This window comes from Macaca nemestrina, chromosome 2, assembly GCF_043159975.1.
Source record: "Macaca nemestrina isolate mMacNem1 chromosome 2, mMacNem.hap1, whole genome shotgun sequence".
NCBI lineage: Eukaryota > Metazoa > Chordata > Mammalia > Primates > Cercopithecidae > Macaca > Macaca nemestrina.
Window position 1 is genome coordinate 171,951,109 of NC_092126.1, and position 26,743 is coordinate 171,977,851.

Genomic DNA, 26,743 nt, shown 5'->3' on the forward strand with positions numbered 1-26,743 from the left:
AATGTTTCCTGTTCCAACTACCCCAGTTTTCCATGTGACATGACTTCTGGACCCTTCCCTCTCCAAGTTGCTCTTCTCTAAGGCGGCTCCAATTTACCCATTTCCCTCTGAAATGTGGTGCCCAAGTCTTCACATAGTGCCCCTGCCATTTCTTGTCTCCTAGTGTGCCTGGTTCTGCTGGCTCCTCTGACCACACTCTCTTGCTGGGTCTCATCTAACTATTCCTTAGGATCCCTTGAACTTGGGCTAGTCTATTTCTTTTCATGTTGTTTGATCTGACCTTACCTCTCGAAACAGAGCACCTACAGTGAGCAATTCTACAAGAATCTTAGATTTTTTTTTTATAGGAAGGACCAAGACTTGCCAGTGCTAGCCTCAATTAGTCAGCTTTGCTTGCTTAATAACATTTAAATGATAATGCATTCTTATAGGCATTTGAAAGGCAGTGGTTTATCACATTTTAAGATGATAAATTCCTTGAGAATTTGATGCAAGTTATGGGTCCTCTACCAGAAAAAAGTGCACATACATCTAAAATTGTATGTGTCAGTTTGGGGCATTTCAGCCCCCCTGAAGTAGTCCACTGCCCCTCTGATGTTCACACAGGTAAGTTAGTTGTACACTCACAAGTTTTGGTGGGGGAAGTTTTTGCAAAAGGCAGCTTAATGTTTTCTTCCAGATCTCCTTACACTTCATGGAGGTCCCAGAAACACCTTCTGGAACTGGATTGTGCAAATGCCCAGTGAGGATCAAGGTAGGAAAGTCTCCAGGCTAAAAAGCAGCTCAGTTCTCAGGTTAAACAAAAACCAGCATTCAGTGGCCTCCTTTTACAAGAACATTGCTTCTTATGGCCTTTCTCTACAGGATAAATCCTATTCTTTAGATGCTTAGTTCCTTAGATTAAAGCCATCTGCCTGCCTAAGGCTTCTCTCAATTGCAAGATGCTACTGGACAGAGGCTGACACTGTTGTGGCCTCCTCCCCACCCATGCTGTCCAAAAACACTGCCCAGCTGTGAAAACACCCTGGTCTGACTAGTGCTTTAGTCTCACTGGCACTTATCCAGGCCATCCCGGGTGAGGTTTGAGGCACATGGGCTTTGGCCACTGTCCCTCCCTTGCAACCTCCCACCCTCTCTGAGAATGAAAGGTTTCAAATCTTAAAAATAATAACACTCCTTTGGTCATACCGAGTAGATTTGCAGAGGGATAAACACGATCACGTCTTGCTGATCGGGAAGAATTCCTCAGGAAAAAAAAACACAACAAAAATCCAGGACATTCAGGCAACCTGACCTCAGGGATTAACAGAGAAGGAATCAGTTTCAAAGTTGAAGAAATGGAGTTTGCTCTGCGTTTCTTGTTTGTCAAGCTCAGCCATAGATGGGACTCAGTGACTCCATGACCTTTCTTTCCCTAGTTTAAACTGCTCTACAGGACAACACAGAGACAGATTATCTGAGCATGGACTTCCACAGGAAACATAAAGGAAGTTCCTTTATGAAAAACAACAGATAATTTTCTGTTCCAAATGGTCGTTTCTTCATGTATTTAGTTAGTAGGAAATATTTAGGAAGAACAAAGTCAAACCCAGTTCTAGGCAAACATGAATGGTACAATTAACTGTATTTTTGTATTCAACCTGGAAAGGATCATAAACTTAGGTCATTCTCATAGCTTTTTCACAGTGGGCTCTTCAAAAAACTTAGATAAATTTATTTTGAAAGGGGACTTTATATCACTATTGAACACCTAGGACTGCCTGCTACAAAGAGAAGGTAACTACAACATAAACACAGTGCGAACAAAATGAGATTAAATGTTAGCTAGATACTATCGCCTTTTTGGTTTTGGTTGATAAGCAAGGGATAGAGAGGTTTCATTACTAAACTGAGAATTCTTTCTTGACTAATCAGGACTGATTAAGTGATTAATGATATTAATGCTATTTAAGGATATGGCCATCTTCCAACTTACATCATCTTGCATACCACCTGTGGCATAAATGCTACATTCTGAGTAATGCATTTTTGGTTCAATAACTCTCCAACTGGTTACACACCAAAATATATATTTCTAAGTATTCCTCCTAAGATATGCCCTAACATATAAATAATCATAATCTTCAGGGATCAGGTCCAGAAATATATATTAATATGAGTACCACCAGATTAGGAAGCTTTCAGAGGTGGAAACCACCAATAGCCAAAGCCCAGGACTTCGTCTCTAGTGCCTTCCTCACACCTACTGTTCTACTTTTTGTCCCTTACAACCATCCCTCTCTCACCTACACACACACAAACACATATACACCCAGAGAGAGAGAGAGAGAGAGAGAGAGAGAGAGAGAGAGAGAGAGAGAGATGAATGACCAAGTCTAATCACTCAGCACCATCCAGCTGCCTTGACCTTCCACTACAGAGCCTCAAGAATTTGCCACACAAAGGGCTTTCACATTTTCTTTCACTGTCCAAATTTATATTGACTTACCTCTCATTAATTAGTTCCTGCTAAATCATCTACCAATCAACACAAAGTTTATCATGTTGAAGGGATCGTTGGGTGCCACTTGAAGGAGGAGGGTGCAAAGTCCCTTATTACTAAGACTAATAGCTACTCTTGAGTATTTACTATGTGCCATGCTCTATGCTAAAATGCTTTCTATGCATTTCCTTATTTTGTCTTCTCGATTACCCTTCGTGGTAGGTATTTTTAGCCCTATCTTCTATGTAGGTAGAGACGTTAATTTGCCTAAGGTTACTCAGCCAGGGTATGGAGTTGAGATAGAAACCCAGGTCTGTGCACTTCTGAAATGCCTATACTTAACTTCTGTGCTAAATAGAATGTTCATAACCTTGTTGTAATATGATAAATTAATCTGTGAATAGATGATATAAAATAATTCATACATAATGTGAGAGCTCCATTGTTACAGAAGCAATGTTTAAATCCAAGTATATGTTCAGAAATTGAGGCAGGCCAGTAGTATCTTTGCAATTGCACCATGCAGGTTATACACACTTTGCTTATGTTTGGACCCAGCCCTATCTACATCATGCAATTTATTATTAAAAACTGCACAGGATTGACTGTAAGTGGTAAAACCAACCAGAGGACAGTATGGTAGATTTACTTAACAATAACTATAAATATAAGTTAAACATTCTGAATGTGACTATGTTGTTAAATTGCTATGGTAACTTCAACACTTATAATTATTCTTGCTTACCTGTTTAAACCTTTGACTATATGAAATTAATAGTTACTTAGAATTAATTTGATCTCTGTTAAATTCATACAAAAAAGTCTTACCTCAACCAATTATTTTTGTAGAGGATAGGGGAAACACAGAATTCACTTAAATTAAGTGGTCTTGGATATTCTATTAAAAATAATTAGAAACGAGGAAGATATTGACATCTTTATTGCAGCAGAAGCTGCAGGTCCACCCTTATTTACTCTTTGTATACACAAATATATTATCTCTGCATTGTTTTATTTCTGGGCATTTTAGCAATCACTCAAATTAATGTGGGTAGAGATGGTGGTCATGCGTACAGTGTGGATGTGCATATGGATGTCAATAAGAGCTGGTCTAAGCTTAATGGAAATAACTGAATTGCTAAGGATGAAGCTTGGAAAAGCATGGGGTCAAGGTTGTGTACACATTTCATGCACTGCTCAATCTTGGGGACTGCAAGCACGTTTACTTAATCCAAATATGTGTCAGACATGCTCGAGAGGGTTTTTGTCCAATATTATATAACAAGATGTTTTATTGACACCGAGTTTATAACTCTTTAAAACAAAATTAGAAGTGGACCAATAACAAAATATCATCCAACCAAAGGAAAAGTGCCTGTCAAAACTGTATATTTATTATTAGGGTTAAGCCTATTTAGGTAGTTCAAATCAAATACAAGAGAACACATCAGGTCATCATGTTTTTTTCACTGTTAAAATGAGGTATTCTGGCTTTACAATGTTGTAAGTTGAAGTAAGCAGTTTAATCAAAATTACAAGAAAGAAGACAAAATATATACTTGAACAATCATTTCCTAGGGGTAAAAAGCCAAGTGAAATGTATATGAATAAGATAACTAAGCCACAGAATACATTTCAGAATATCAAGAAGCATATACGCAAAATTTTAATTATAACCTTAAAATTGGTATACTTTATTATTATTATCATTTTACTTCGCAAACAACATGCACCACACTGTAAAACAAACAATACAGGACAAAATATCATATCTATTAGAGCATTTATCAGGGTCACGTATCATCTGAATTGACCAAGACTTATTTTCACTATGACAATTTCTGTATTTTTCTAATTGCTGATCAGTGAGGTTAAGTAGTACAGTTGGCATATACACACAATGAATGCATACACAATCTGTATTTAACACTTATTATTATATTGGGGTATAAATTACTAACTATAATAGCAGCAAGGTACCACTATTTCTAGAATATGTTCTAAGACTTACCATATTGAGACTATAGATTCACGACTGAACTGTTATTAGTGCTATAAACTAATAACAAATGTAAAATTGCAAATGTACAGAGCTACCAAAGGCCTATTTGACTTTTCAAAGTGCTGTGCTTCTTGTTGGGCTTAATGTTTGTGATCAAGCCCCTGCTATTTGAATTAAGTATTGGTCCCAAGTTCTGGGCTCTAATCAGGTATAGTTCTAATGATTGGATGTAGGTTGAGGGGTAGAATAATGCATTTGAAAAGAGTAAGAAGCAATAACCACTGTGATAAGAGTGTATTGGACATCACCGAACACATGTGCCTATCACTGTAAGCTTTGCCAGCATCCTGTGGTTAGCAATAATCAGCAATGATGGAGAATGGCCCGGATACAAAAGGAAAAAGTAGTATTCTATGAAGGAGACGGGAAGGAATGACACAAAATATGCCTCTAGACTATTGATGGGCTTGCCTTGGCAAAGTGTGAGTCTGAATTCCCCCCAAATATAAGGGTAAATATTTATCTAAACTATTTGGCTTAGATATGAGTTTGAAAAGTCCTAAAAAAGTTTTGTTGGAGAACATAATAGAACACTATATTCACTGTAGGGTAGAGAGAGTTTTCTTGAATTATTTGTATAGTGTTTAAGACTGTGATATTTTGAGAAAATCAATTGCATTTTGTAGTGTATTCTTCTGGGTTAGGGCCGGTTCAGGGTTCTAGTGCTATTGGTGTCCCTGTTTCTAAAAGGAAACTGGGGAATACAGAAGCTATGGAGAGTATCCCTTGGGGTAGGTAGTAATGAGCTGTTTGGTATCATTTGAAATTAAGGGTAAAGTTTCTAGCTAAATGACTTATCACTCAAACAGTTCACTCTGTGTGTCCCAAGGCAATGGTTTTAAGTGACAAAGCTATGGTGTCAAATACCAGGCAGCAGCCTGAGGCAGAGGGCCAAGATATCCTGGAACATTAGTGGAACTTAGAAGGCAACCATGTTCTATGCTATGCAAAACAAACTTCCAGTCAGTTAGGATATTTGATGTTATCATTTCTATTCATTTCCTCTTGGCATAACAAGTCTACTTAGCATGTATTGGGAAAGCCCACCTCTCCAGAGCCCACATACATGTGGGCAGATTTCGTTAAGCTCTACGCATTTCATTATATGGATCATCAAAGGTGCCATTCCTAGGTAAGTTCTATCATCCTACGTCACCCTGTTGGGAAATAAGCCCAAGCAGCTTCTCCACCCAAGCTACAGAAGCAAGAATAGCACATCTGCACAGCCCCCAATCATTAGGGACCTTATGTTTTGGGGAGCTAGTCAACCAAGATTTGCAAGTCAGTCAGCACTAAAGTAGCAGACAGCATCTTGAAAGATGAAGGAACCAAGAAAGATTTAGCACACAATCACATGCTCAGCTAACAGAGCGGGGTCTCATGGCTGTGCTCCAATCATTAGCCCATTCTGTTTCTTAGAATCTAACAGTAAAACTTGAAATTAGCTAATAAGAAACATCACACAAACTTCAACTGTGGTATGAACTAAATCTGCAGGACGGACTGGTTTCCTGTAGCTCTTTTACTTCCCAGGAAGTAGTTTCATTTCCATCTGAATTTCTTCTGTTGCTCCACCTTTAGCTTTGTGCTAAGCCTCCTAGCTGGGAGGTAGAATGTCTCATTGGGAAGCACTTTCTGAAAACCAGAGATAGAAAATCCTGACACACCATAAAACTGCATTTAATTCCAGAATACTCTACTACATTGTCTTATTGAGAAGAGACATAATTTCTTTGGATGAATATGAGATCATGTAAAAAGAACTAGGATTCCTAAGATGGATCATTACCTGGGCTCAGATTTTGTGCTTTTCTTTGAGTTTATAATAAAATCCTGGGACTGTGGCTTAACTGCTCTCAGTAATTCAGGGTTTAGATTCACTGCTAAGGAAAATGACTAAACGTAATTACTATTGAGTTTAATACAGCAAATATAAAAACTTTTTTTTGGCATGACCCTCTTGGAGGTCTGCCACTAATTTAAAATTTAATCTTCAATAACTTATTCCCTTCCATTAAGTCCATCTCGACCTCTCTCTCCAATCCTTCTGTATCCATGAAATCATGGTGGTATCTCTAAAAGGTTCAAAGTTCAAGCCTGTAAACACTACTCTAACCGAACTAAAACCTTTGATAGTCCCCTTTGCCACAAAGCCATGGAAATGTGGCTGTGTGGGAAATGGTCCAGGGAGCTCATGAATAGCTTAGTTACATTTCAGAATAAATATGACCTCAAATTCTGTGAAACTAAAGTCCTTTTTGGCTCAATCAAGTAGCTTCTTAGCTGATCTTCAAGTTAGTTCTGAGCAAGTATGAGAGACTTGTTTTGATCTGAAAGGTCTCTAGAACTTGTGAGAATAAGTGATGTGGTTGGGTCACTATTTTATTGTTTGCAGTTGCAGAATGAGTTATGAACCTAAAATCTATTTTCCCTCTGTCCCACATGCCTGAGTTCTCCTATCTGGTCTTATGGTCAAGGAGCAGAAGGCACACATCCTTTACAATATGTTGAGCAACTTCTTCTCGAGTCAGAGATTCTGCCGATGCAAGGTGTTTATCAAGAGAAAACTGTAAATAATCCTCCTATCTCCCAGAACTCTTGTGCAGATTTTTCAAATTGCAAGCAAGGCTGGCAGCTCCAAGCAGCATGAAGGAGCAAGCACCTGCATGCACCATGCAGAGCAGGACTCCGTGCATGCAACCTTGGTACAGTTTTCTGGGCTTTTGTGTCGTGCTTGATGACATTTATCATGCAAACACTGAGGTGCACTTAAATGTTAAAACCGAAGTGAAGTGCAACCATATATTTAAGAACTAAAGGACAAAATCATGTAAACATTTCAAGGAACAGTCAGCAGCCCTTGGATGTTACTGGCATCCTGTGTAGATACTTGTCAACACACCTGACCTCATAGCACCAAACACCTGGACAAAGCCGAGGCTCAAATAAAACAGAGAACAGTAATTCTCCTCTTGCCTCCTTATCTCTTTGCCAAGTAACAAAGGGTAAAAAGTGGGGAAATGACCTAGCCCCTAGCAATTGACCAAAAATTAAAAACAAAAGCAAAATGAAACAAAAAAAAAATAAAAACCCTGAGGGTAGACCAGGGATTTCAGAGCTTGTCATGAGGGTTTAGCATCAGAATTGAAGGAAAGTTTAGAAAGCAAGGGAACACACTTTCTTACTCTTATGCACAGAAGGCCCTACAGAATTTGACATTATTTCAGAAAATCCTTTGAGGAGGGGTTCAAATGCAAAAAAAGGAAAGTTCAACCAGATTTTCCCAGAGGCATTTCTATTATGACCTCCTCAAGGTGTGCAAGCTAAAAGCGAGGGCTTAAATTATTTTACAGAAAGTATAGGGTGGAAGACCAAGAGTTGGGGGTGTGCATGTGCTTTTAGTAGCTCACCTAGGACACCCCTCTCTGCAAGCAACATGCAAAATCCATCTATGGGCATCAAAAGACAGAAACAGGAAACTGCCAGAAGAAGAGTCTGACAATCTTTATAAATGCATACATCCATTCGGGACTCCATGTTTATATTTCCTTCTTAAGAATCCAGAAGCTGCCACTTCCTTAGGGATTCTCAGATGGTGCTGAGGAGCAGAAAAGTGCACACACTTCCATGCCTAGTTTTCTTTCTAGGTCCTTTCTTTTCACCACTCTTCTGGAGGGTCTACTTATGAACGAATAGTTCTTCACGACCCATTTTATCTTCATTCATGGGCATGGCTTGGTAGTGACTTCTCAGATCTAGGCCACATCCACACATGTATACTGTCCCCAGGAGGACTGGGGGAGCCAGGACATGAACAACAGAGTCAGGGGTCACTCACAGCCCTGAGATGCATGGTCCTGTTCAGGAGAGAAAGACCATAGCAGCATCTATCCTGGATAAGAAAAGTGCAGTAAGCTCCTGTGTGAGTGCTCTTGATGTAAGAAGCACGGCAGATATTTAATGTATTAATAAATAAATAAATAAATAAATAAGTCAATCAAAACACAAGAGGGCCCCTTTATAGATAAGCGCCTCTTATCAATTAAAAAAAAATACCCCCTCTTGAGTTTCAAAGCCCTCATGCAGTAGTGATTGGTAGGCTCAAAACAACCTGCAGAAAGTAGAACCATCAAGAGAAGGACTGGAAATGTTCCAGCACTAGGTATTTATCATCACTTGGTGACACACGAGTCATCCCAAATATCCCCGAGGTAGTCTTGTTTTCAAGGAGTTACAGAATGGCTCCAAACCCACTTGGAGCTTCCTCCTTTAATGCCATTGCACTTTCCCATGCATCCTGCACCTGCTTCCATGGTGCCACAGATAAGGTGCCCTCCACTTCGCGTTGTGTCCCACAGCGCAGACCTGAGTCCTAGGCAGACAATAATAAAATGCAATTCCAAAATCAGGCTTGAAGACCCCACTGCAAAGAGGACTTTGCCAAAATGATGCAGGTGCTCTACCTGGCAGCCATTCTGGAAAAGCTGTAGAATTAAATAAAAGATATCAGGCATGCAACAAACATGTATGTCTATCTCTTGTTGGGCCCCATGCTGAAAAGATCTTCCACCATTGTTCTTTTCACTTTTAAGAAGGGGCCAAAAGAAATAGAAAGGAATCCAAGTTTTAAAACTGGGAAGCATATTTCTGATACTAAGGGTAGTATGCACTGTTTATCTGAAGAATGAAGGTGACCAGTTACCAGCATACGCTATGCAAGAACAGCTTGTGTTTGAAACATCTTAGTGATAAATGAGTCCTACTCTCAGAGAAGTGGTGACATCCAACAATCCTAGAGAGAACTGGTGCTTGGCTCTTTTCCCCCTCAGAGCCCCAGGCTGATGTTAGCTCCACCCCGATAGTGGTCCACACCTGCAATGAGCCAGTCTTTTTCACCAGGAATGTGTTTCTGGTTCCACTTTCTCACTGGCTCAAACACAGCACCCCAGAAGACAATAGGGAGCAGGGCCAATTAGGGGGACACTCAATACCCCAATGGGTCCTAGAGATCCTATTTCCAAATTCCATTCACCACCATAAGCCACTGGGGAGGTCCTGACCTTGGTCACATGAAGCATGCTTTCTTCCCTTGGACTTAAGTTTTTTAAAAAGTCTCATTTGGGAAAAATGCAATTAATAGCCCTGTAATTTTATCTAAATGGCCCTGTGAGGAAGGGAGAAAAAGAAGCCTTCTTCCTCTTACTTCACCATCACTGCCCAGGGGCCATCCGAACAGAACATCCTTCAGAACTCTACCCTGGATCAACAAATTCAACATTAAGTTTAAATTAAAAATTAAATCAGCATTTAGCTAGAGCTGTGTCCTCCTGTAGGAGGTCATTCAACTTGATGACAGTCGCAGCAAAGTCCACCAGGTCCACGAAGTCAGACGTGATGATGTTGACACCCATGGCTCCAGGTTTCTGAGTTTTCACCCAGTCCAGGATGGCAGGAAGATTCCTATACAGAGGAAAGTGTTGGAGGAAGAGAGTGGATACAGTACAGCTTAGAAGGACTTCTCCAGACAGGGACATAAAACATTTCCCTTAATATAACAAAAGTATGTTAATAAGAGCACAAGCTTTCAGAGGTATTTCCATTTAAGCTTTATATCTCCTTCAGGGATGAAGTGCTCTCTATTCCATTACAAAATTACACTTTCCAGGGTTTCCCTGCTGGAAGAGGAGATTATTTGCTTCAAGCATCAAAGAAATACCATGTCAACAGGAACTTGAAAAACTAAGATCAGGCCAAGTGCGGTGGCTCACACCTGTAATCCTGGCACTTTGGGAGGCTGAGGCAGGTGGATCACTTGAATCCAGGAGTTTGAGATCAGCCTGGGAAACGTGGTGAAATCTTGTTTCTGAGGAGGGGGAGTCACCCGAGCCTGGGAGGTCGAGGCTGCGGTTAGCCAAGATCTGCACTCCAGTTGGGTGACAGAGTGAGACTCTGTCTCAAAAAAACAAAACAAAACAAAACAAAACAAAACAAAACAAAACAAAACAAAAAAACCAGAAAAAGAAAAGAAAAAGAAAAACTAAGACCAAGAGCCTTAGTTTTAATGGGTTCTTTAATTTTTTTCATCATGAAAATATTCAGACATATGGCAACGCTGGAAGAATTTTGCAGCAAATATATCCACCACCTAGATCCCACCATTAACTATACTTGCTTACTACGTATCTATCCATCAATCTGTCATTATCCTTCCATCAGTCCATCTTGTATTTTTGACATGTTCCAACTGCAAGCATCTATACACATTTCCTAAGTACTTCAGCATGCATATGATTAACTGGAGTTCAATATCTGTTTTTAATTTGTTCTTCTTTTAACATAAAGTTTACACTCAATAAAATTCACAGATCTTAATGGTACACTTGCCAAGTTTTGACAAATACATACACATAATTCAAACTCATATCAAGGTATAGAACATAACTGGTACTCCAGAAAGTTCCTGCAAGCGCCTTCCTCATCAACACCTGCCCCATCCTCCCTGAGGCAACAATTACACTGATTTTTTTTCCACTGTAGATTAGATTCGCCTGTTTTAAAACTTCATATAAACCATGAAAAATATATTATTTCATGTGAGTTTTCACTTGGCATAATTGTTCTGAAATTCATCCATGTTGCTGCATGTATCAGTGGTTCGCTGTCTTTTAAAATCAACGTAGAGAATTCCATTGTATGTATATACTGCAGTTAGTTTATCCATTTTCCTACACTGGCTGGATGGACACTTGGGCTATTGCCAGTTTTTTGGATATTATGAGTAAAACTGTTATCTGTTCAATTCTCTTACTCATTTTTTCATTTTCTTTTAAAAAATTGTTGAGTTGTAGAAGTTATTTATATAGCCTAGATACTGGTCTTTTGTCAGATGTATTTTGTGAATATTTTCTCCTAGTCTATAGCTTGTCTGTCAGTTTTCTCAGTGACATATTTTGATGAGCCAAATTCCTTAATTTTATGGATTCTAGTTTGTCAATTTTTTTCTTTTATGGCTTCTGTGATCTAAGAACCACTTAAGTTCACTCTCAATTTACAAACATATCTATGTTTTCTTCTAAAAGCTTTATGGTTTTTAGCTTAGGTTTAGCTCTAAGAACCATCTCAAATTGATTTTTGTATATGGTATAAAGTAGGAGGTCAAAGCTTACTTTTTTCATATGGATATACAGTTATTCAATCACTAAGTATGGCTTCTTAATAGACCAATATTTAATCAGTTGTCTCACTGATGGTCTTTCAGTCTCATTTTATTAATCAAAGGCTTCCTAGGTAACAGCCAATTGTTTAGTGACATAAATGAATAATGACAATTCAGTGTGATCATTTCTGCATTAGTAGAAAGTGTAAACTACCACAGGCAGCGTAGAGAAGAAAGCAATAAAGTGTACTCACAGTTTACATCATAGTAAAAACAGCTCAATACATACTCAGTAGGCTGAGAATGCTTTAAGGAAGACAGAAAAAAACTAGGGCTCAAGTTTTGGTTAAGGAATTAGAGATTTTTAAGGAAGATCTGGTCTAGGTAAAAAATGAGAATAAGTAAAGTTAATTATCTTAATTGGCCACTTTCTCTTCTTTGGGTACCCCTCTCTTTGAATGTCATCCTCTCTTCCTTCTCTCCCTCGACGCTGCCTGCCCTTCTTTCATCAGCACATATCTTGACTCCCCAGTTTTCCAGACAGCCCTGTTCAGACCTTGGTAGCATTTTGTCCTTCTCCACTTTCTTTTTCTCCTACCGTAACAACTATAATCAATCCTGGGTCTCCTCCCTCTCTCAGTGGACTCTACAATCATCCACGGGCTAAAACACATATCATAAATCCATCTATATATCTATCTTTTTTTTTTTTTTTTGAGACAGAGTCTCGCTCAGTCGCCCAGACTGGAGGGTGGTGGCATCTCGGCTCACTGCAAGCTCTGCCTCCCGGGTTCCCGCCATTCTCCTGCCTCAGCCTCCCAAGTAGCTGGGACCACAGGTGCCCGCCACCACGCCCAGCTAATTTTTTATATTTTTAGTAGAGTTAGGGTACACCGTGTTAGCCAGGATGGTCTCGATCTCCTGACCTCGTGATCCGCCCGCTTTGGCCTCCCAAAGTGCTGGGATTACAGGCGGAAGCCACTGCGCCTGGCCTATATTTTTATATTAATAGCTGATTATTACTTAATAGACCACCCTCCCAGGGGTACTTCCATTTTGAACGGGGACTCCTGAAGACTTAATCATCTCAGTATGACTTTAGCTTACTGAAGTTGGTGGTCCCTCTGCCTCTCCCTCTAAAATGGAGATAATAATGCTTCATACAGATTTTTGGGGAATTAAACAAAATAATACATGTAAAGTGTTTAGAAGAGTTCCTGTGATATGGTAAGTGTGGTAAAAAAAAAAAGGGGGGGGGGAAGGAATCATAACTGGAAGAGTGAGGTAGAAATATTTGGTGGCTGGGGGTAAGAAACTACACCTTAAAGAGGTCACATCCTACTGCTTAGGTGACAACATGTTGTGGTTTGGAAATGAGAAGCTGCAAATACAGACTTCCTTAAAGATAGACCAATGACCCACACCAATGACACAGTAGTACTGATCAGGCCTGATAGATTCAAGACTTCATTTTAAAAACCTGAGTCAGTGTTGAAGTATGAGGTGCAGGCGCCCTCTGCTGGTCCTCACCGGGAGATGAGCCTTGAAGGCTTGGGGCAACTCCAGCCACTGCAGCCAGAGCCTCCTCACATTGGAGGATCCCTGGAGCCTGAGCAGAGAAATGTGGTGAAAGGTATGTACCTGTGGTTTCCGGTGACAAAGAGCTCTGTGTCAGCTTCGGGTAGCATGTGTCAACCTTCTCCAAGGCAAGGATCAAATAATCAGGATTAAGTACAAAGAAGGGGAAATGCAGAACCCACTGTGAAGAGGAGCTACTTTATTTTCTCAACTCTTGATATTTATCAGGACAAGGGATCTGTGCAAAAGGTTGAACCTGACAGTGCTGACAGGCCTGTGAGGCAACAGTTCCCATGGATGGCAGAGCAGGAGGTTAAAAACTTCCCTTTGACCTTGGAGCCCAGCTGGGAACCAGGGTGGTCCATGGTGTTCCTGGGTATCTTTACAAATAGGGATAGCACGTCTGTTTTGTGCCAGCCACTGTGGCTGGCATTTTCATGTTAAGGCTACAATCTGAGGAGGTATTATTAATCCTGTTTAACTGGTGAGAAAACCACAGCTCAGAGACCTCAGAAAACTTGTCCAAGGCCACCCTGTTGCTCAGGGACTGCATTGGTTTGCTAGGGCTACCATAACAAAATATCACATACTGGTTGGCTTAAATGACATAAATTTATTTTCTCTTGTTTTACAAGTTGGACATCCAAGATCAAAGTGTCGTCAGATTTTTGTTTCTCCTGATGCCTCTGTCCTTGGCTTGCAGACGGCTGCCTTCTTAATTGCATTCTCACATGGCCTTTCCTCTGTGAACACACATCTGTGGTGTCTCTTTGTGTGTCTAAATTTCCTTTTCTTTTAAGGATACCAGCTAGAATGGATTAGGGCTCACCCTAACATCCTCGCTTTGACTTAATTACCTCTTTAAAGACCGCATCTGCAAAGGTAGCCACATTCTGAGGTAACCGGGAGTTGGGACTTCAATATGTGAACTTGGGGATGGCGGGGATGGGACGGGGCACAAAACAACGCACCCTGGAACAGGGAGCATGTCAGGCTGCACTCTCAGGCCTTCTGATTTCAGTCCATGTTCCCTTCTGGAGTTCATGGATGCTCTGTCCTCAGGCTGAGGCAAAGCATTTTCATTTGATTTCAGTGGGAATGCCATGAACCTGAATTTCAGGTTTCTATAAGTCTGGAAGAAACCACCATGGAAATTAAGTCAGGTGGCTGTATTTCTTTGGCTTCCTTCTATGGTGTTGAACCAAAATGAACAAGATCTTAGCTCCAAAGTTTATTGAAGAGTTAGGGGGTTACATCCCTGCCGAGAAACCACCTCTACATTTGTAAGAAAACATACCCTGTCTTTTTCTTCTTGGTTTCAGCTGACCACCAGTGCCAGAGACCAGTTGTTAGGACAGACCCTCTGGGTATTGGTACACAGGGGAAGGTCCTATGTTTGTTCAACAGCCCAGAGGAAATGACAGCCACACTCTGCACCGGCCTTTTGGAACAAACTCAACCAGAGCTGTATTTTCCCCCTTCAGTTGATATGCAGGGCTAGGAATGCATGATGCATACTTGTAATATTCTTACGGCCGGCAGGGGGTGAGATGCCAAAGAAAGTATCTTTCCAAGCCTGGGGACATCGGCTTGCTGCTACCAGCAGTGCAAGGGCTCTGGCATAGTAGGATCCCTTGGCTTTGGGCGCATGCCAGCATCATTATCTCTCATCATAAAGGAAAGAGCCAATGTGTCACTTGCAGCCAGATTAGAGTTTTAGGAATGTACCGGTATGAAAAGCTTTGTGACATTGTGGGTTACCAGTTGTAACCTGTGAGATATTACCAGATTCAGATTCAGGTACTAATAAGACAACTTCAGACCTGTGGAGCAGAAAAGAATAAGCAGGAAAATATGCGGTATCCAAGTCAGTGTCCAATGCTGAAAAGGGCAGTGGTCTGACGGTCAGAAGGCCAGAGTCTGAGAGGCATTCTTGACTTTTACTAGCTGTATGGATTGGGGTCACTTAAGCTCCCTGAATCCCATCTAAAGAGGGGATGATAATATGCTGTAGACAATGTGCCATCCTAGAGGCTGACTTAAGAATCAAATGAGGGGAGGGGGGAAGGGGGGAGGGATTGCATTGGGATTTATACCTGATGTAAATGACGAGGTGATGGGTGCAGCACACCAACATGGCACAAGTATACATATGTAACAAACCTGCACGTTATGCACATGTACCCTACAACTTCAAGTGTAATAATAATAAATAAATTAAAAAAAAAAGAATCAAATGAAATCATCTGCAAAAAGGCATTTGATAATCAGAATATAGTGTACAGATATAACTTATCTTTAGTTTTCTAAATACTCCCTCTCCCTTATTAGTATTGCTGTCGCACAGACTTCTTTACAGTGGTATTTCACATTGCTTTATAGAAATTTTCATGCCAGTTTCTGCTGCTAGACTGTGAGTTTCTTGACAGCAGACAGTATACTATTCACCTTGAATCTTTGTACCTAGCTCTTCCTAGGTACTCAATGTTTGTTGACTGAATATATAAATAATGTTGATCTACAAATATACCAGAGGCACGAGGAAAACAGTGTGGATACACGAACATATATTATTAAAACAATAAAGCTTCTAATTCGGGATCTTTCAAAGAGATAGAGTACTGGTTTATAAAATTCACTTTTTCAAGTTCAGCATAACGAATTCAGTCAAGACTTAGTAGAGCCACACAGAAAAGACTTTCTGGTTTTGCCCATGGTTGACATAATCGGGAGCTCTCACAAAGAAAGAAAAATCCAGTCCTGCTCTCTAAACTCCTGCTAGGTGAACTGCTGTTACCTGAACTCATGTTACCTAAACTCTGGACCAAATAAATAGAAACATGTTTTTGGATGAATCTTCCATTATCTGAACTCTGTTCATCAACCTGAAACTCAGGGACCAAACTGATTCTTGTAAATATCTTTTGCTACCCAAACCTATTAGCTTCCTCAGCTTGGATTGCAAGGGATTCCCTGTTATCCAAATGTATTTATAACATTCCTTTTATATTTATACATATACACATATACATGTACAGGTACATAGACACACACATACACATACTCACATATATGTGCACACACACACACAAACATGCATACAAATAAACCATCCTTTTTCTGGAGCACATGTATCATTCACTGGTGTCCAGGATAAGGAACACCATCTGATACAAAATTCCTGAAGCTTCTCCTACCTAATTGTACAGCCAGGCTCCATTCTGCCCTGAGGAAGTATTTGAAGCTACAGCATGGGCATGGTGGGTGGCATCCTAAGCTGCTTCTTCAGTGACTTATGGTCACCAAGGAAAGGAGAACAAATTCTTGAAGGGCCAGCTCTGAATCCTTAGCACCTAGGACAGCGGTCTACATTTAATGCTTCTTAAATGAGTGCCTGGACCAGCTGCTAGGCATAGGCAGGACCACATGTGGCCAGGTGCCAGTAATGAACAGACGTGGTGTTGGCTCACTGTGCTTTGCCTTATAGCAAAATTTAGAGAGTACAGTATTTATGGTATGATGTGTACTTATGAACAAAGTGTTTAGAGATCCTTTGTTAATACAATCCACCTCAACTGCATGGTTTTCTCAAATATAAAGATTTTGCTTGTTTTGTTGTTTTTCTAAATCCTCAGACTACATGACTTTGTTGCTATTTACTCAGAATAGGATCAAGATAAATGCTTTTTAAAAAGCTTTCCTTGTAGGGTGGAAGCAAATTCTTACCTATGAACCAGCGTGTTCTTGAGGCCCCCAACCAAGCCCCGGGCGATGGTCTTCACTCTGGGGGTGAGGATCGCTTGGGAGACGTGGAAGGAGCCTCGTGGGGCCCGCTCACTCAGAGTGGTCTCCAAGAAGAGGATTAGTTTGCGCACACTTGTGGTGTTTGCCCAGGGCGCTGGAATCTTCTTTCCTGGCCACAGGAAGGGATACTGCTTGTAGAAGGGACAATGGTAGAAAGTAAGAACCTGAAATATTCAAAACACAAAAAGGAGAGCAATCCATAAAAATGCTGAATGTTAACTCCTTCATTTTACATGGATTGCTAGGAAAAAGGCAAGAAAATATAATCATATGTGGAAAGTCAAGAACTGTTTATATTAATATATATTTTTAGGAAATCAGCAAAGATTTACAGAGCACTTGCCATATGTCTGACTCAAAAATTCTTAACTTTTTTTTTTAGCATAAATGCCTTTGGAAGTATACTAAAATCATGGGCCCCCTTCTCAGAATCACATTTTAAATGAATGCATAAAATATATAGGATTACAAAGAAAATCTATGATATGGAAATATAGCAAACAATATATTAAGTAAGTTTGTAATAAATTAATGTATGTGCTGCATGATAAATGCATTCAATAGACATATTTTGTTGTATAAGTCTAATAAGTCCAGTAACTGAGTTAGTGATGAGCATAAGTGGTATCTCGGATACCTGCGATAACCGAAATGTGAGACGGACGCATCTAGGGAGATAAATATCAGGCAGGGCGAAGATTGCCCTGGGTCACCGCCTGCCCTCATAATCAATGGGTATACTAACTTTCAGTTCAATTTTAGTAAAAATGAATACGTACTTTGTTTCCCATCCAAATTTAAAGACTTCTTAAATTCTACCCTCATATCCCCCGGGGAAGTTTTGGACCTCAGGCTGAGAACTCTCAGACCGAGCAACAAGTGCTGTCTAGAAGTTATGTCTCCTGTAACTACAAAATTGACAGCTTTTGGAGTTGAAAGGCAAACACTGAACTAATTTGTGGGTAAACAGACTTTCGATCGTGTGTGCTGGCTCTGCCTGGAACTGCCCTTCCCAGGAGAGTGGGGAGCGTGCCACTTGAGTCAGGGGAGACTTTGCAGAGGCAACTGGTCTCCACAGAGACCGCTCAGGATGGTGGTGATGTTGAAAATAATTAGCAAGCTACATCCACAGCATTAATTAGTTTCTGGGAGGCAGCTGTGGGATAGGAAACTGCTATTTTGATCGTCCCAATTCAGAGCTCTGCTGTGAAGGTTTCTAAAGGAATATATTTTTCCCTGTCCCAGGCACTAGTGATCTTTTCCTGGAGGAATGCCCTGCACATGCTCACGAGGCCTGGACTGCCATCCCCGGATAGCTGGCCACAGAGGGTAATCCTCCAGGCACCCGAGAACAAGAGGTCTGGATGTCAGCCTCATTTCCGGTGTGCATTTAGCTCGTGACTAAGGTGCCTGACTAACTGCTCCCCGAGGCCCAGAGCTGGGGTGCACCAGGCTGGTTGCACTGAACTGGGTAATGGCTGTTCTTGTTGTTTTTAATGGTTTTGAGTCATGTCTGACTGCTAATGACGTCTGTGGTAAACGCAGTGTGTTAATGAGGTTAATCACAGGCTCATGATAAGCAGATTGCCTGGGGGAAGGGGAGGATTTCCTTGTAGCGGTGTAATTGACCAGGTGGTAAGGCTGGGGGCTGTGAGGAAAGCCGTCCTGTGCAGTGGACGTGGGAGAGGTGGGAGGTGGTGCGGTCCTGTGACAGGACCTGCTAGACATGCCCTGTGCCTGCTGCCTGCCCCTGGGCTGCATGTCAGGGAACGAGAGGACTGTGCCATTCTTTACTCTGCCTTGGAAAAAGTGCATAAAGCACAAATTATCCAAAAGGGTCTTTATGCCTTTCTCCAAGAGCCTTCTTGAGCAATCTGACTCTAAAGGTTACAGGGAGAATTTCTGTTTACAGGGGGAGGCTGGCCTTGCAAACCAACTCTCACTCTACAGGTGACTCTCACTCAGGGCCTGTGTTTCACACCTGCCCCCCGCCCCCAACTCTGCCTGCTGTGTTTTTCTCTGAAATACTCTCCCCTCTAGCTCAGTGGTTCATGTTCAGTTTTTCTCTTGAGACTCAGATTAAAAATCTCATTTCCTTCAAGAATGATTCCTTGACGGACCTCCTCTTATTTTGGTCATTCTTTTACTTGGAGCCTCTGGGATACAGACTTAATGCTACGTTCTACTTTTCAACTGATTTATTACAAAATCCCCTTCTTCATATAGTACAGAACATTTGAGGCACTTTTATCGTGCAATTGTCTATCAGTTGTTTTGTATTCTCTAGTGTTATGTACTCTTACCATTTCATTAAGATCCTAAATACTTCCAAGATGTAGATTAAATCTTCCAACTCATTGTACCCTCAAAACCCATAGCCACTAATGTACAAATAAATATATACCTATGATGTAATTGCATGTTAAGTAAATGAAATTTGACTGAATGGTAGCATACTTCTTTCTACTAAATTGTAGTAATAAAATATGCAGGGGGTTACATGTGAGGCAGCTCATTACATGAAGAATATTTAAAGTTTAACTCTGCCCTGGCAGTAGCAGGGATGACTGGTGCCTCTGTTTGAAATCTCTTTGTTTAGCTTTTTTTTTTTTTTTTTGAGACGGAGTTTCACTCTGGTCGGCCAGGCTGGAGTGCAATGGCATGATCTCAGCTCCCTGAAACATCTGCCTCCTGGGTTCAAGCCATTATCTTGTCTCAGCTTCGTGAGTAGCTGGGATTACAGGCGCATGCCACCATGCCCAGCTAATTTTTGTATTTTTAGTAGAGATGGGGTTTCACCATGTTGGCCAGGCTGCTTTTGAACTCCTGACCTCAGAGGATCCGCCTCGGCCTCCTAAAGTGTTGGGATTATAGGCATGAGCCACTACGCCCGGCCTGTTTCGCTTTTAAGAAGAGATGTGGCAGGAATAACAAGGGAAAGAAAGGAGTACAGGGGGATCTTAAGATTTAAACTGATGATGCTCTCCCTTTTTTTCTGAGATATCATCACAATGTCTTTCCTTCATAACTTTAGAAGTATTTGTAGTTGGATAATACGGTTAAAAAACTGCCTAAAAAACTATGATAGATCATCACTCTACTGTTAGAAATTCACTGCCTGCACGATTCTTTATTCCTGAAGATACCCGTTGCTCCTGCAGATTTGTAAGCAGTTTACTCTGCAATATGTCAACGCTTCTCAATCCTGGCCGTGTATAAAATTATATCTGTACTCACATTTCACCTTACAGAATCCCCAAATTCCAAAGCTCTCCAGCCCTTTCTCCCATTCTGCTAATTCTCTGAGATCTTCTGATAATATCAGCTCATTAATAAAAGCCATGTATTTCATTAGCCTAATATACAACGCCAGTTCTGAAAAACACCAATGTGCCTAAATACCCCTCGGGGAGCATGAGAAGCTGTAGGAACTCTGGAAAGCCAGAAAGAATGTGACTGGATCCTGGTTCTCACTAACCAGGATTTTTAAATTTGCCCATTTTTTTCTTGGGCGAGTTACTTAGTGTGTCCATACCTCAGTTTCCTCATCTGTAAAATGGAGACAATAACAAAGTACCCATCTCATGGTGTCACTGAGAAGATCAAATGAGTTAATCCATGTACCTAGCTCATTGTAAAGGTCCAATAAACGTTAGTTGTTGTTACTATTATCTCATATTGTAAGAGAGAAATTCCACTGGGAAAAACGTCTCTCCAAGTTAGACATGAACAGATATAAACTTACTCTTATGGGATAGATATGTGATAAATATTTAGCAAAATATCACTTACAAAAGTCTTAGTGGCGAAACTGGTTTAGATAGATTTTAGCAGATACTAAGAGTTAACTCGTGAAGCCTCTATGGTGTCAAAGACATTTAGAACTTGTCAGGGTGTGCAAAAACAACTTGGTAGTTCCAGTTATTCAGGCCAAGCCTGGGAATCATCCTTGAATCCTCACATTCTTTCATACCTCAAATTGCGTCCATTAGGAAACCGCATCGCCTCTATCTTCTGACAGATGCAAAATCTGACCACTTGCCACTAACAGTCTCACTGGGTTCCTTACTTCTGCCAGATCCCCTTGCCTTGGCCTCTTCCTAGCACTGCAACCTGAGAGATCTGATTAAGACCTAAATCAGGCCACAACATCCTGTGCCAGAACTCTCCTCGCTTAGAGTAAGTGAAGGCAAGGGTCTTCACAGGGCCTTCTAGGCTCACATGACCACCAGTCACCTCTTTGACCTCCTCTCACTGCTCTGTCATCACCTGCTCTCCAGCCACACCGCATGCTCCTTTTCCTCAAAGATGGCAGGGACACTCCTGCTTTTGGGCCTCTGCACTGGCTGCTTCTTCTGCCCCCAAATATGCATGTGATTAACCCCTTCAAATGTCATTTTTTTCAATGAAGGTTCTCCTGATCAACCTTTTAAACATTTCAACCAATCCTCCAACCCACAGAATCCTGGTTCCCTCTTACCATGCTTGACCTTTTCGTTTTCCATAGCTCTTATCACTTTCTAACACTTAACGTGTGTGTGTGTGTGTGTGTGTATACACACACATGTATGGAGAGAGAGAATAAATATACATATATGTATATATGTGTGTCTGAGAATATACATATATGTATATACGTGACACACAGACATATACACACACATATATGTATGTTTACTATCTCTATTATCTATGATCTGTCTCCCTCCACCAGAATGATAGCTCCATTAGGGCAAGGTATCTTTGTCTGTTTTATTTACTAATTTATACCTAGTCCTTAGAGGTTACTTGGCACATACCTGGTGTTTAATAAATATTTTCAAGTGAATAACCTTTAAACTATTTTTAATCAAAAGCTCCTCCTTGAGTTAAAAAATATCTGCCTCTTAAAGATGTTTTGGTTAATGCATCTGCTGAGCAAGTGAGTAACTTTGAATGAGAGATACATCTTTTTTTTTTTTTTTTTTTAAGAGAGTGTAAATTAAACATTTTCCTGAAGCTCTTTTCTCCTACTGTCATCCTTTGGGATTAGAATGGAATACATCTGAGGCCCACATTCCTCTTCCTGAGCATGTCCCTCATGGTCCTAGGCTGGGAGGCTCTTCTCAACTTAAGCAGACTATGGAATGCTCTCCTGGGCTGGAGCCCCTTCAACAGGCTCTTCCTTCCTTAACTCTCTCTCCCTCTAAGACCCAAATACTTTTATAATATTAACACTCCTGAGATGAATCACTATGTTTCAGTCAGCTAATACTTTTCCTAATCAGTCAATACCTTGGCCGGGATTATCTGACACTGAGTTGAAGGCAAGATGGAACAGACTATCCCTGAGGGAAATTAGAAGGGTAAAAATGGACCTCAGGAAATAGAGAACGGGAATGACCTACTGGCCCAATTTTACAACTTTGCCTTGGTTGGTTCTGGCCAAGCCACTAAAAGTCAATTAGATGGCAAACAGTTTGCTGGACAAGCCTTAGGTATTTGGCAGGGGTTAGCCCTAGCCCTTGAACCTATCCTAGAGCCCAGGAACTAGTTTGTGTATGTTTAATGTTCCGAACAATCCACTCTCCAGCCTAAGAGCCCTGGATTGAGTGATTTTACAGATGGCAATTCGGGAAAAGCAGGAAGAGGTAAGTTCTTGTCCTTGGAAGCTTATCTCTCCTTCCCTCCTACCTGGCAGTTCTTCTCCCACAGAGTTCGCAGCGTCAAATTTTCCACACTGCAGGCTGGGCATAGCTTGTTTCCAAAGGCCTCCTGGATCCGGAGAACCAGGCATTTGTGATGGGTCTCATCCATGGCATAGAAGTGGTTGAAATCCAGGAAGATAATCTCTTGGGGGTGCTGTGTAAGAAACGAGTCAATTTCCATCAGCCCATCCCAGACCTTGATGCCAAAAAGCCCATGGATGAAGTAGATCTCCTGGTCGGCATCCCCTGGTTTGGAAGACACACGCAGGTCAAAGTAGCGGATCCCAGCTTCCAGCTGTTCCCGAAATGTCAGGTTCTGAGTCACAGACCACTTCTTCATTAGCTTCTTCACCAAGGAGATCCTGGCGAGGCGTTTGATAGCTTGGGTTTGGTCAGGCCCTACTGGGGACTTTTCATCCACCCAGTAGCTGAATGAATCATGTGAGCCTGTACAAAGGAATAAAGGTGAGGAAAGCAGATGAGATGGGAGCTGGGAAAAATAAGCCAATTGATGAGAAAACAAACAAACAAAAAATTAAGAACCAAATACACACACTAAAACTGCAAATGAATAGTAGCAAAATTTGCCAAGCTTGCTAGGAATAAAATAAACACGAAGAAAAGTAATGCTGCAGCTTGTTAAGACTGGGGTAATACTATAGTTTTCATATATTTTGCTGGCGTAAGATAAATTAATAAATAACCTTTTGCAAAGCTATTTAGAAATATGCTGAAAATAGGGGCTTTAAAATAGTCATACAATTTGCTCTAGTAATTTCATTTCAGGAAAGCTATTCTGAGGAAATAAACTCTAACATTCAGGAAAACAAAGATGTCTGCCAAAGAATATTCATAATAGAGACAAACTGGAGATAATGCTTAAGTGTCTCTTATAGAAGAAAGCTTCATTGTGGTATATCCACTTTATTCATGCCATCATTGAAACAGAGGATATGAAAACACTGTGTCTATCTCAATAATGCTGAGAAAGTGATTTAAATTCTAGGAAAGGCAGAATTTCAAGAAACCCAACTTACTTTCTTTTTATGTTTTTAAAACATTTAAAAAATGATATATATTATTTTACTATTGTAAAAGTCGGAGTCAGTAGGAATGATTTATTGACAGATCAGCTAACCATTTTGACGGGCTCGACACAGTTTAGTTAATATGTTCCTCTTTTTGAATTCGTACCTTAATGAGCCAAAACTGCTATTAAATGGTCCAAATGCACATTCTGTTCCTCTGTCTTAACAAAGGGATAGGATGAAATGTTTTGTAAATGTCTGTTATGCCTGTTGGGTCTATAGTGCAGATTAAGTCTGACGTTTCTTTGTTGATTTTCTTTCTAGATAATCCATCTGTCCAATGCTGAAGAAGTCTGCAACTATTATTCTACTAGGTCTACCTATTTAGCTCTAATAATATTTGCTTCATATATCTAGGTGCTCTGGTGTTAGGTGTATATATATTTACAATTGTTATATCCTCTTGCTGAACTGATCCCTTTATCATTATGTAATGACCTTCTTTGTCTCTTTTTGTGTTTTTTTTTTGCCTTAAAGTCTATTTTGCCTAATATAAATATAGCTAATTTGCACACTTTTGGTTTCCGTTTGTGTGGAATATTTTTTTTCCATCCCTCACTTTCAGTAGACTGTAAAGTGTGCCTTTACAGGTAAAGTGAGTTTTTTGTGGGCGGTATATAGTTGTGTCTTTTTTTTTTTTTCTTTTAAAATCCATTCAGCCAGTCCATGTCTTTTAATTGGGGAATTTAAACCATTTACATTTAAGGCTATTATTGATAGATGAGGACTTACTCCTTGTCATTTTGTTAATTATTTTCTAATTACTTTGTATATTCTTTGTTCCTTTCTTCTTCTTTTATTGTTTAACTTTACTATAATAAAACATAGAAGAAATGCTTCAAGACATTGGTCTAGGCAAAGGTTTCATAGCTAAGACTTCAAACACACAGGCAACAAAAACAAAAATAGACAAATGGGACTATATCAAACTGAAAAAGTGTCTACACTATCAAAGGAAACAATCAAGAGTGAAAAGACAACCTGTAGAACGGGAGCAAATATTTACAAACTATTCATCTTACAAAGAACTAATATCCAGAATATCCAGGGAATTCAAACAACTCAACAGCAAGAAAATGAAATAATCAAATTAAAAAGAGGACAAAAGAATTAAATAGACATTTCTCAAAAAGAAGACACACAGTTGGGCATGGTAGCTCATGACTGTGATTCCAGCACTTTAGGAGGCTGAGGCCGGTGGATCACTTGAGTCCAGAAGTTTGAGACCACCCTAGGCAACATGTGTGAAACCCTATCTCTACAAAAAATACAAAAACAGTAGCCAGGAGTGGTGGTGCACACCTGCTACTCAGGAAGCTGAGGTGGGAGGATTGCTTGAGCCCAGGAGGTTGAGGCTGAAGTGAACGACGAACATCGTACCACTGCACTCCAGCCTGGGTCAGAGTAAGACCCTGTCTAAAACAACACCACCACCACCACAACCACCATATAAATAGTAAGCAAACATAGGAAGCAACGCTCTGTGTCACTAATCATCAAGGAAATGCAAATCAAAACCACAATGAGGTATCATCCCTGCCCAGTTACAATGGCAATTTTATAAAAAAAAAAAAAAGACAAAAATAACAAATGCTGGTGAAACTGTGGAGATGTATGTAACTATTGGTGGAAATGTCAAGTAGTACAGTCATTATGGAAGACAGTATGGGCGTTACTGAAAAAACTAAATGTAGAACTACTATACAATCCAGCAACCCCAATAATAGGTATGTAACCAAAGGAAAGAAAAGCTGTATATCAAAGGGATACCTGCACCCCCATGTTTACTGTAGCACTATTCACAATAGTGAAGATATGAAATCAACCTAAATATTCATCAACAAATGAATACATAAAAAATGTGGCATAAACATACACTGGAATACTATTCATCCATAAAAAAGAATGATATCCTGCCATTCACAGCAACACAAATAAGCCTGGGGACATTATGTTCAGCAAAATAAGTCAGGCACAGAAAGATAAATATTACATATTGTCACTCATACGTGGGGACTCAAAAAGCTTTTGAAGTTCATGGAAGTAGAGAGTAGAACTGTGGGTATTAGACTGGGAAGGGTAGCCGAGAGGGTAGGATAGAGAGGCTGGTTAGCAGATACAGAATTATGCTAGGACCGGGCATGGTGGCTCATGCCTGTAATCCCAGTACTTTGGGAGGCCGAGGTGGGCAGATCACTTCAGGTCAGGAGTTTGAGACTAGCCTGGCCAATATGATGAAACCCTGTCTCTACCTTAAAAAAATACAAAAATTAGCCAGGTGTGGTGGTGCATGCCCGTAGTACCAGTTACTTGGGAGGCTGAGGCGTGAGCATTACTTGAACCCAGGAGGCAGAGGTTGCAGTGAGCTGAGATGGCGCCACTGCACTCCAGCCTGGGTGATGGCTAGACTCTCTTTCAAAAAAAAAAAAAATGTTGCCAGATAGGAGGAATGAAGTCTGGTGTTTTGCAGCACTGTAGGATGAATATGGTTGACTATAATTTACTATATACTTTCAAAGAGCTAGAAGAGAGGATTCTGAGTGTTCACAACACAAAGAAATGATAAATGTTTGAGGTGATGGTTATACCAATTACACCAATTTGATCATTATACATTGTATACATGTATTGAAATAGCATTCTGTATCCCATAAATATGTGCAATTATTACTGTCAACTAAAAATAAAAGGGCAGGGTGTGTGAGAAAGAAAGCATGAATCCCCCTAGACAGAGATTATCTTTTTCTGAAGTATGAGTGACCACCATAGGCACATTCCTAATTATAGTGAGAAAATATTTCAACAGTAACTATTTCTAGATGAAAATCATCTTATTTAGCAAATATCTTTCATTTTAGTTATTGGTTCTATCCAGGGTGAATCATT

General features: G+C 40.4%; 1 protein-coding gene across 2 annotated transcripts in view; it reads right to left on the minus strand.

The window, feature by feature from the left end:
- Positions 1-3,854: 3,854 nt before the first annotated feature.
- LOC105470410 (phosphatidylinositol specific phospholipase C X domain containing 2) overlaps positions 3,855-26,743 on the minus strand; it is a 52,579-nt gene continuing 29,690 nt past the window's right edge. The window contains exons 2-4 of one of the 2 annotated variants that reach the window (XM_011722388.3): positions 22,756-23,216; positions 17,005-17,210; positions 3,855-10,004 (exon numbers count right to left, since the gene is read on the minus strand). In XM_011722388.3, coding sequence (XP_011720690.2) covers positions 9,845-10,004; positions 17,005-17,210; positions 22,756-23,216 — 827 coding nt within the window. In that variant the 3' untranslated portion in view covers positions 3,855-9,844. Of the gene's footprint in view, positions 10,005-17,004; positions 17,247-22,755; positions 23,217-26,743 lie in introns of both variants that reach the window. The other variant, XM_011722387.3, reaches the window with a different exon arrangement.